The sequence below is a fragment of the Anoplophora glabripennis genome, unplaced genomic scaffold (assembly GCF_000390285.2).
Source record: "Anoplophora glabripennis isolate ALB-LARVAE unplaced genomic scaffold, Agla_2.0 scaffold123, whole genome shotgun sequence".
NCBI lineage: Eukaryota > Metazoa > Arthropoda > Insecta > Coleoptera > Cerambycidae > Anoplophora > Anoplophora glabripennis.
Window position 1 is genome coordinate 120,888 of NW_019417073.1, and position 12,348 is coordinate 133,235.

The 12,348-nt window shown below is 31.1% G+C and overlaps 1 protein-coding gene across 1 annotated transcript; it reads left to right on the top strand.

The window, feature by feature from the left end:
- The first annotated feature begins 7,232 nt into the window (after nt 1-7,232).
- Nucleotides 7,233-8,321, top strand: LOC111692136. Its single transcript, XM_023455897.1, has one exon. It carries the CDS (start codon nt 7,233-7,235, stop codon nt 8,319-8,321), a length of 1,089 nt encoding a protein of 362 aa, XP_023311665.1.
- The last annotated feature ends 4,027 nt before the right edge of the window (nt 8,322-12,348 follow it).

The window sequence follows — 12,348 nt, forward strand, 5'->3', positions numbered from 1 at the left end:
TAAGGTCAAGGTCAAGGTTATTTAGAGGTGAAATGCAGAAAAAGACATGATAAAATGTGAAAAAAATCATACTTATGTTTTTGGGGTCAGGAAATCTGAATCTGAGGTCTTTGAAGTTCCAAAAGGTCAAGGTTAAGGGATGAAGTAATTTTTGAAAAAATCTGAAAAAATGATGCTGGATTAAGATGAATCCAGTTACCGATAACTTTAATCAATCGGTGCATCCCTCTTCCATTAGGTGATTCCTTTCATCCTATTTGCCATAGATTCATGGTCTGGGTCTTTTCTTTTTTTCCTAGGATATCTCCATTTTGATAGTTTGGTTGCTTTCGACGGAAATTGTTTGTTATTTCTTTTACTAGTAGCTATATAGATGCCTCTTCTGCTAGTAAGCATGTAACCTCATAGGAGATAGAACGGTAGCCACATATAACCCGCAGAAAATGTTCTTCGATATACTGATTTTACGGTATTATTGTCGGATCAGTGATGTGTAACTGAATAAGCGCTATGATTCAAGCGAAAGTACTTTAGGTAGTTTTGTTACTTTTCTGTGATATATGAGTGAGTGAGTTCCACATTTCGAACGAAAGTGCGTGAAATGAGTATAAATCTTGTAGATCTTGGGTTTATATAAAAAACATGAAGATAACAACTAAAAAATGTTATCGGTTAAAAATTTTCTTTTGAACTTGACCTTCTAATACCTTGACCTTGACCTTGTGGTTCTTAGCTGACCTCAGATTTGGATTCTCCGACATCAAAGTCATATCCATGATTTTTTTCAGATTTTTTATGGCTTTTTCTGTATTTGACCTTCAAATGACCTTGACCTTGACGTAATAGAGGTTAACTGACCCTCTCATCGTAATCAGCGACCCCAAAAACCCCTAGTAGCCTATACCGATTACGGTGTTCCCGCTTAGATCAAATGTTGACCTGTGTAATTTTGAGCAAAAAAATTCATAGCGACGTGTGTCCTAGACACAATTTTTTTACAATATCTCGAAAATGCTTCGAAATAAATTGATAAATTGAAATTTTATGCAGAGGTACCATTTATTACGAGGTATTACTTTATCTAAATCAAATTGACACATTGTTTTCAGGGGCGTCCCTAAGAGGGGCAAGCTAAGGTTCAAAATCAGTAAATTTTTATTTGTCAAATTCGTAATTATTTTTTAGCAAATCGAAATCCTTGACCATTTCTACATAAAAAAGATATATTTGTTTCATTACGATATCTGCAACGGTTTTCTAGAAAAAGCCGTTTTTAACTTCTTATGCTTTTACTGAAAATTAAAAACTATAAAGAACCTAGAATTCTATTTTCCTTACATGAACCATGTATATCCTTTTTATGTAGAAATGGTCAAGGATTTCGATATTCGAAAAAAGAAGTACGAATTTGAAAAATAAAAAAAGTTACGGATTTTGAACCTTGAATTGCTCCTTCGTAGGGACGCCCCTGAAAACAATGTGTCAATTTGGTTTAGATAAAGTAATTCCTCGTAATAAATAGTAACTCTGTATACAATTTTATCAATTTATGTCAAAGCATTTTAGAATTATTATAATAAAATAATACGCCATTGCCTTACGGTAACAACCATGATATTTTCGGATTCGTGTTTCCATTTTTTACAAATTACTACTCTCTTATGTTTTTCGAAGAAAGCCTGATTTTCGAGTAAAACTTAAAAAACCAACTGAAAACATTTTTACTTAAATGACATGACAAGCACTAATCACTCGGTCGACATTCGAATAAATAATTAATAACATTAGTCATTTAATGATTTTGTTTGAGTAAATGCTCAAAAATTCTCTCAGTTCGTTTTTTAAGTTTTACTCAATATGCTATATCTTCGCCACTGGAGCATGTAAATTATAGGAAAAGCCCTCAGATTTTGAACATTGTTTACATAAATATTGAAATGAACACACTGTATTTCAAGACACGACACAGAGTAATGGTAGAGAGAAACATTTAAAAATGTATAACACCAATTCATAAAATTATAACGTAGACTATAAGGAAGACATAAATTGCATTTAAAGTAGAATAAAATCCCATTTCATATTTATATCATTTCAAAATTATAATATTATCATTCAAAATTTAACTAATACATTTTAATAGAGAAGCAAGTCAAAAAGATAAAGTTTAGGATCGAAGTGGAAGCATGAAAGCACAAGTAAAATGCCACAAGAAAGGCCAATTTGAGCAGTTTTACAATTAAATAAACGTTCAATAAATTAGTACAAAAGAAAATCAAATTATTATAGTATCAGAAAAACACATAGGCTAGAAGTTTATTATAAAAATTGTCATTCAGAATTCCACATAGAAATTTCTTGTAAAATAGTTTTAAGACGTCAAAAATACTACGCAGTTATAATATATAAATTACGCCGTAATTTATTAAAAATAAAATCACATCGCAATATGTTGGAGAGAAAGTGCGCAGCAAGAAATCAATATCACGTGGATACAAGTGACCAATAAAAAAAAGACAAATCAGAAAAATTTTACCTTCCAAGGGAAACAACACAGCATCGTTTCGAAGTAAACAAGTGGGAAAAGAAACTAGTTGGTCCCAGGCACAGGTTAGGGGTCCATGTTATCCTGTAACTCCCCAAATTACACCGTAGAAAACCAGGACGATACCAACTCACAAGAACCATCCCAAGAGACGAGATCAGCTGTCCACACACGAATAAAAAGCGAGGTTAGAGTGTATATTGCACATTCCAACGCCGAGATAATGAAAACGATAATGTAAGTCCAGTTGCCTAACCATACTCGCCGAAACAGAAAGTAGAGTGATTACAAATTCAAATTAAAACATTTTGTGAAGTCAAAAAATTTTTTTAAACCATAGACAGTATCAGTGAATAGAAATTCAAGTCATATTTTTGGACATTTCGTAGTATAAGAGTTAGTTAAGTTTCTTTGTTCATAATTTAAGTAAATTTGTTTCGCTATACATTCAAAACAATTCAAATTGGTTAACCAAATCTTGTCAAAATTAAGTTAGATATAGTTAAGAAAATTTTATCATTTATTTATTGATTTAAAAGTTCATAACCATGTCTAGTTTCTGTGTTTCTTTAAAATATTGTTCTGATTTAAAAATGAATGGTGAATAAATATCACATTGTTAAAAAAGTTAAATATTTGCCTTCATTCATTGCTTCCTACTTAAATCTATAGTGAGCATAAGTATTAATAATATTGAACCGCTTCTCTGAGATGAGAACTCATGCTAGTATTCTTAATAAGTGGTCTTGAAAGACAGTGTACCATTGATTGTAGTACTACTGTAAGTAGTATTTAAACCAGATAAAGCTGCCGGAGGAGAGATAAGCAAAACCAAGGTAAGCAAGGTATAATTCGATGAAATTTGTCATTGTTATTGCTTAACTTTATCCTGAGAACCTGCATCCAATTAAAATTACCTTCAACACACACAGATTTCAGTCTACACTAACAAAAGGCGCCCAAACGTATACTTACCCATTAAACGTACATCAACTCATTATACATAAACAAAAATTATTCAATCCACTTAACAACACTACCACATTAAATAACATTATAATTGGCTCCACTATTTGGAGCAAACCACAACAATACCACTACAAAAATTATATACTATATAGAAACAATAAATTATAATAATTATAATATATGTGCCCAATTTCAAATTATTTCACTTACTATTTTTTAAATTATTTTAAAAAATTAAAAATATTTTTTGAAGTTTAACACCCTGTATCTTTTTAAAGAAGCGTCCTCGATAAAAACTATAGGAAAGACTCTCCTTAAAATTCACCAAAGAATACGAGGTTTAATTTTTGGTCACTATTTGTGAATCACCCTGTATTTCTATAGATGGTAGATAAATGAGACGAAAAAACAACTTTCATATTTGATTTTACGTCAATTTGAATTTTGATAAAGAAAACAGAGTTTTTCAAAACATTAACTGTGCAGTGTGAAACTGGTTATTATGCCGAATTATTCGTTTCTCAATGTGAGATGTTTCTGGTTAGGTAAAAAAAAATTTATAAAATCGTTCATTTATCCTTTCGGTGAAAGGGGTCATTTATCCTTTCGGTGTAGCAAATATCCAATTAGATAAAAACGGTAAATGAAAAGGCCATAAATACATGATTGCAAAGTTCGAGTGAAAGTGAGATTCAGTGCTTTCAAGTTAATCGATCGACTTTACAGGAAGCGTTTAGTTTCACAGCACATTATACACTGAGCTCGTAAAGTTTGGAATAAATTCGATAAATCGTTATTGAAGGGTTTTGACAGGAAATCCTCGGACACGTCAACTTTAGTTTGTAAAATGTGACTTTTTTCAGCCATCGACTTTTTTTTTGTTTTGTTTGTTTTTGAGCTATGACGTCATCGGCAATTTTTTTAAATGGCAACCCATATTTTTTTCCACGGATTTCGATAGAGCACATTTTTCTGAGTACGAATATGTCAAAAACGTATGACCTTCAAGATGGAAGTTTTCGAGATAATAGACAGTTTAAGTTGATTGTAGATGATCATGATATTAATTTGAGCATGCGCAACGGTCAAATTCTACGTATACGTTATGTCCGATACATAACTTAAACTGTCTATTAGGTTCCAAAGTTTCAAGGATGTACCATATACAAGGTATCGAGTGGGTCAAGTTTTTTAATAGCTTATCGAACATTTTGAGAGATTTTAGGAGCAATTTGTTTAATTTTTTAAGTAATAATCAACAACAATTTTAACAAATAAAAAAAGGTTTCTGTGCAAATGATAAATAATTAAAGTAAACAAGAAAATCAGAGGAAATTTTCAAAGTGACCTCCATTCACTTCTTGGCAATATCCCATTCGCCACTGAAACTCCTGCAGAACCTTATGAAGAATATCTGGTTGAATGGCTCGAATTTCATTGCGAATTCTGTCCTTTAATTCTTCAATGGTATTTGGTCTATTGAAGTAGACTTTGCTCTTTAAATAGCCCCATAAAAAGTAGTCTAGGGGAGTGAGATCCGGAGATCTAGGGGGCCATTCGATAGTTCCTCTTCGACCAATCCAACGGTTAGCAAATATTTGGTTTAAATAGTTGCGAACGATCACTGCAAAATGAGGAGGTGCACCGTCTTGTTGGTACCATATCGTGTTATTGGGCAGATCGGGATCTACGTCATTTGGGTAAAGCACCGCAAGTGCAGGGACTAAAACGTCTCTTAAAAATTCAAAATATTTTTCACCTGTTAATGCGCCTTCAATGAAAAATGGACCCAAAATGCGGTTAGCAACAAGGCCAGCCCAAACGTTAACTTTTTGTGGAAACTGACTACGAGTTTCCATTTTCCAGTGTGGATTTTCAGGAGACCAATATCTACAGTTTTGCCGGTTTACTGTGCCGTCGAGATAAAAGGTAGCCTCATCAGAAAAAATAATATTGCGTAAGAATCCGTCGTCATCAATCAGGCGTTGCAACATGGTTTCACAAAACTGTAACCTACGGTCAGGATCATCTTCGTTTAATTGTTGGACCAAAACCACTTTATACGGATGCCATTTGTACAATTTCAAATATTTTAAGACGGAGCTTTGAACTNATTGTTCGGATTTTAAAATGAATAGTTAATAAATGTCACATTGTTAAAATCGTTAAATATTTGCCTTCATTCATTGCTTCCTACTCAAATCTATAGTGATAATAAGTATGAATAATATTGAACCGCTTCTCTGAGATGAGAACTCATGCTAGTATTCTTAATAAGTGGTCTTGAAAGACAGTGTACCATTGATTGTAGTACTACTGTAAGTAGTATTTAAACCAGATAAAGCTGCCGGAGGAGAGATAAGCAAAACCAAGGTAAGCAAGGTATAATTCGATGAAATTTGTCATTGTTATTGCTTAACTTTATCCTGAGAACCTGCATCCAATTAAAATTACCTTCAACACACACAGATTTCAGTCTACACTAACAAAAGGCGCCCAAACGTATACTTACCCATTAAACGTACATCAACTCATTATACATAAAACAAAAATTATTCAATCCACTTAACAACACTACCACATTAAATAACATTATAATTGGCTCCACTATTTGGAGCAAACCACAACAATACCACTACAAAAATTATATACTATATAGAAACAATAAATTATAATAATTATAATATATGTGCCCAATTTCAAATTATTTCACTTACTATTTTTTAAATTATTTTAAAAAATTAAAAATATTTTTTGAAGTTTAACACCCTGTATCTTTTTAAAGAAGCGTCCTCGATAAAAACTATAGGAAAGACTCTCCTTAAAATTCACCAAAGAATACGAGGTTTAATTTTTGGTCACTATTTGTGAATCACCCTGTATTTCTATAGATGGTAGATAAATGAGACGAAAAAACAACTTTCATATTTGATTTTACGTCAATTTGAATTTTGATAAAGAAAACAGAGTTTTTCAAAACATTAACTGTGCAGTGTGAAACTGGTTATTATGCCGAATTATTCGTTTCTCAATGTGAGATGTTTCTGGTTAGGTAAAAAAAAATTTATAAAATCGTTCATTTATCCTTTCGGTGAAAGGGGTCATTTATCCTTTCGGTGTAGCAAATATCCAATTAGATAAAAACGGTAAATGAAAAGGCCATAAATACATGATTGCAAAGTTCGAGTGAAAGTGAGATTCAGTGCTTTCAAGTTAATCGATCGACTTTACAGGAAGCGTTTAGTTTCACAGCACATTATACACTGAGCTCGTAAAGTTTGGAATAAATTCGATAAATCGTTATTGAAGGGTTTTGACAGGAAATCCTCGGACACGTCAACTTTAGTTTGTAAAATGTGACTTTTTTCAGCCATCGACTTTTTTTTTGTTTTGTTTGTTTTTGAGCTATGACGTCATCGGCAATTTTTTTAAATGGCAACCCATATTTTTTTCCACGGATTTCGATAGAGCACATTTTTCTGAGTACGAATATGTCAAAAACGTATGACCTTCAAAATGGAAGTTTTCGAGATATTCGGTTCCAAAGTTTCAAGAATGCATTATACAAGCGATGACAAAGTACTAATCATTTATCAAGGAAGCTCTGAAAAAATTACAGTTTTGATAGTTGTCAGAATTTTGAAGTTTGTCCTCGCAAGTTTGTGTTTTATTTTAAGTTAATTAATCATTATTCTATCAGAATTCATTTTATTTGAAAATGGTTCGTCGTTTGAGTGAAAGGGAAAGAATCGAAATTTTGATGATGATCGGTTACGGGGACAGAGCTCGCACACAAGTAGAAGTTTGCCGTTTATTTAATAACAAATATCCAAACAGAGAACCAATTACACAGTCCACGGTTAGTAAAATAGAGCAAAAGTTTTTAGAAATGGGTCATGCGAGAGATCGCCCTAGAACGGGTCGTCCACCAGTACAAGAAGATGTTAAATTGAATGTTCTACTAGAGCTTCAAGAAAATCCCCATTTACCCACCCGCCAAGTGGCGGCAAACAACGGAATAGTTCAAAGCTCCGTCTTAAAATATTTGAAATTGTACAAATGGCATCCGTATAAAGTGGTTTTGGTCCAACAATTAAACGAAGATGATCCTGACCGTAGGTTACAGTTTTGTGAAACCATGTTGCAACGCCTGATTGATGACGACGGATTCTTACGCAATATTATTTTTTCTGATGAGGCTACCTTTTATCTCGACGGCACAGTAAACCGGCAAAACTGTAGATATTGGTCTCCTGAAAATCCACACTGGAAAATGGAAACTCGTAGTCAGTTTCCACAAAAAGTTAACGTTTGGGCTGGCCTTGTTGCTAACCGCATTTTGGGTCCATTTTTCATTGAAGGCGCATTAACAGGTGAAAAATATTTTGAATTTTTAAGAGACGTTTTAGTCCCTGCACTTGCGGTGCTTTACCCAAATGACGTAGATCCCGATCTGCCCAATAACACGATATGGTACCAACAAGACGGTGCACCTCCTCATTTTGCAGTGATCGTTCGCAACTATTTAAACCAAATATTTGCTAACCGTTGGATTGGTCGAAGAGGAACTATCGAATGGCCCCCTAGATCTCCGGATCTCACTCCCCTAGACTACTTTTTATGGGGCTATTTAAAGAGCAAAGTCTACTTCAATAGACCAAATACCATTGAAGAATTAAAGGACAGAATTCGCAATGAAATTCGAGCCATTCAACCAGATATTCTTCATAAGGTTCTGCAGGAGTTTCAGTGGCGAATGGGATATTGCCAAGAAGTGAATGGAGGTCACTTTGAAAATTTCCTCTGATTTTCTTGTTTACTTTAATTATTTATCATTTGCACAGAAACCTTTTTTTATTTGTTAAAATTGTTGTTGATTATTACTTAAAAAATTAAACAAATTGCTCCTAAAATCTCTCAAAATGTTCGATAAGCTATTAAAAAACTTGACCCACTCGATACCTTGTATATGGTACATCCTTGAAACTTTGGAACCTAATAGACAGTTTAAGTTATGTATCGGACATAACGTATACGTAGAATTTGACCGTTGCGCATGCTCAAATTAATATCATGATCATCTACAATCAACTTAAACTGTCTATTATCTCGAAAACTTCCATCTTGAAGGTCATACGTTTTTGACATATTCATACTCAGAAAAATGTGCTCTATCGAAATCCGTGGAAAAAAATATGGGTTGCCATTTAAAAAAATTGCCGATGACGTCATAGCTCAAAAACAAACAAAACAAAAAAAAAGTCGATGGCTGAAAAGTGACATTTTACAAACTAAAGTTGACGTGTCCGAGGATTTCCTGTCAAAACCCTTCAATAACGATTTATCGAATTTATTCCAAACTTTACGAGCTCAGTGTATAATAATTTATATAGAAAAACTTTTAACAATACACAGCAGATGTAAAGTAATGTAGCCGATTCTCGTAAAAGTGACTAGCTATACCCTTAATTTTCATTTCTGTTGTTACCTACATATAGAACAAAACGGCAGATGTGTTACACATAAGAACCTCTTGTAGACAGCAGAGGGAAAACTAAATCATTTATTAAGGAGTAGATCGAGGTAGATGGCATTATTAGGTTAAGGAATGTTAAACTTTAGTTTCCAGCTAACTTAGTCAGGATCATGAAATAGGTGGTTTTAGAATTTTGAAAAAACATTATCAATAATTTTAAATGAGATAGATTTAAGGCAACTGAAAATATATAAATATATAATGTGTATAGTGATACTGAAGAACTATAACTATTAAGTTTTAATAATTGGAAAAGAAAATATATTGCTTAAATAAATACACTGAGAAAATTGTTTTCTAACATCAAACGAACCTGTAAGTTCGTTTAAATTTAAATTATTTAATTGTTTATTATCTATGTAGAACAATATATGTATTACTTTTTATAATTTTACATTTAAATTATTATTATTAAGTTTGAAAGCAGTTAGTTTAAATTAAATAAACGAACAGTAAATCTTACACATTTCGATAATATTTAACTTTACTTTATGAATTATAAATATTAAATAAACTATTACTGCTATAAGTGCACTGAAATAAATAACATGTTTATTTTAATATTAACATGCCTTCATCAGTTACGCGCAAGCTTATTGAACTGGTTAAAAGGAAACGAACCTATTTAACTTTAATACCTAACTAGTTGGTTTCATAAACGAGACTTATTTACCACGTGCGTTGTTTTCTATTCGTATTATAATACAATAAGTAGATACTTATATCGGTTATTATGCAATTGCATGGCCTTATTTGTCTGATGACAGTGATGGTGGCAGAAAAATAAGAAAATTAATAAATCGAAAACTAATAAAGTGGCGGTTCTGATCAATGTATTTCTAAACAACACTGCAGTAAATTGAATAGTAAATACAATTATTAGTTAACTATGTTAAATAGTAAGAGAAGATATTCTTGAAATAAATAAGAAAGACTTATGAAATTGCTGTATTTAAAATGTATGTGTTATCAAATGAATGTACTTTAATAATAAATACATAACATTTACATAAAAGCTGGGATTTTCAGAACTTTAAACTTATTACAATTTATCATTAAATTACTACATATGCTACACTGTATTCAAACCTATGATTAGTTTTGAACAAACAGAAGTGATTTAATGCAAAGTAATGTTTCTCTCAGTGTAGGTACGTTATTTTTTCATTGATTTGAAATTTTATGTTTTTTTACATTAAAGTACTTAATATCTCTTAAAAAAATGTGTCGTAACTATTAATATACTGCAACACAATTAATTGGATAATAGAAAATGCATATGTGGTGAAAACTTATTTTAATCGACATATGCAATTTTTAATTATGTTTTTCAGCAGGAGAATAGCTACTAGACCAGTAAACATAACAATCAGTGAAGAAACTAAGGTATTATTTTAAAAATAATTTTGAGTGCGCATGTTCAAATATGTCATAATCAAATTATTTATTAAGAACTGTAAAATGAAATTTAGCGATCTCACATTAAGTTAATTTCGCAATTGCAGTTATATCTCAATCAATTAAATTAATTTTTTATATTGTGCCATCTAAAAATTAATCCCCTCGGAGAATATGACAACTCATTCAAGGTCACAAAAAATGTGTATAACGACTTCAAAGATGCTGACACTCAGGTTTCCCTCAGATTATTTTGTTTACTGGGCCATTAGTAACAATGTCAACTAAAATTAAATGTTGATGTATTTTCAATAGTTCATTTATAATAGAACAATATTTAGATGCAGTAGAAAATTAAGTTTTTGGTGAAGGCGCCGGTTGAGCTAAAGAATATTGATTTGAATTTTCTACTACTTAGGTATATTTAATTGTCAGCAGAATATCTAAGTAAAATAGTGGTCATTTATTAATCATCAACTGATATATTCAGGACAACAAAAACAATTGGCACTAGGCAAATTGTGAGTATGAAAATGTATCATCTGAAGGTGATTTGTTAAGATTGGTCTTATTTAACTTTTTAAATTTGCAGATATTTCTCATTATATTATATTATTATTTATTATTATATTTTCCTTTTAAAGAGATATTGTTTACTTTTTTTTGTTGTTGAAACCGTATTTGTGTATATGTATAAAAAAATTGCAACGCAATTGATTTAACCATAAGTGAATACAATTTTCAGTACATTAAATTGAATTTATTTCAAAAAGTTAGTATAGTTTTATAAAAAAAATCACAATTGTAGGAAGACACCCTTGTACTTTGTCACATGACAAAAATTAAAAATTTCTCTAAAATACCCCTACACAAAAAAGATTAGTGTCCGTGTGGAGTTATTTTTGGTATTATTTTTTAATTGTCACTATCTGTTATCAAAAATTTAAGATTTTTTTTTTATTTATCGAGATACTCTGATGAAAAAATCTATATTTCTTAAACAGATGATATTTCAAAATTTGCTTAGAAAGATCAGGATTTCCTTATTATTTTTACAATTTTCCACTTTATTTTTTTTTTAATGGAAAATATTATATTTACTAATCAGACGCCTTTTTTTTTTCACGTAATGTGTAAGTATCTCTGGTGGGCTCAACTTTTCCTTATTCTCTTTATATTTTTCTATGTCATTTATTGATACTTTGATATTTACTAACCAGATTCTTTTTTAGATATCATGGATGTTTTACAAAATTGACCTAGGTCAGAATCGCAGGCGGACCAGAATTTTCATTACATTATTTACTTTTTTCTACTTTATTTATTGAAAAATTTTGTATTTGCTTGCCTTATATCATTTTAAAACATAATGGATGTTCACAAAATTAATCCAGATTAAAATCTGGGACGAATCTCATTTTTCTTTATATCTATTTCTATTGTACATTATTTACATTTATTAACAAAGTGTTCCAAAAAATTGACACAGGTTTAAATCATTACAGGATCAGGCATTTTCACTTTCCCTACTTAAGTTATTGAAATCTTCTGTGAAGAATTTTATATTTATTAACAAAATGCTTTTTTAAACATTTTTGAAGAAGGTATTTTATAAAATTAACCTTGAATAGAATTGCGAACAAACAATTGCAAATTGCGGTTTTTTTATGAAAAATTCTATACTTATCTGCTATATGCCTTTTTGAAATACCTATGTCTAGACCAAATTTTCATTTTCCTACATTATTTGTTGAACCATTCTGGTGAAATATATTATCTTTGCTAGCCAGGCATCTATATGAAACCTATAATATTAAAAGCATTATATTGACATGTCTCATTTGTATTTATATTTTTGTCTCATTTGTATTTATATTCCACGAAGTATATTAGCGGCGTA

What these genes read in the sequence shown, in the direction of transcription:
- LOC111692136 (XM_023455897.1), top strand. Translation starts at nt 7,233, where the DNA reads ATGGTTCGTCGTTTGAGTGAAAGGGAAAGAATCGAAATTTTGATGATG.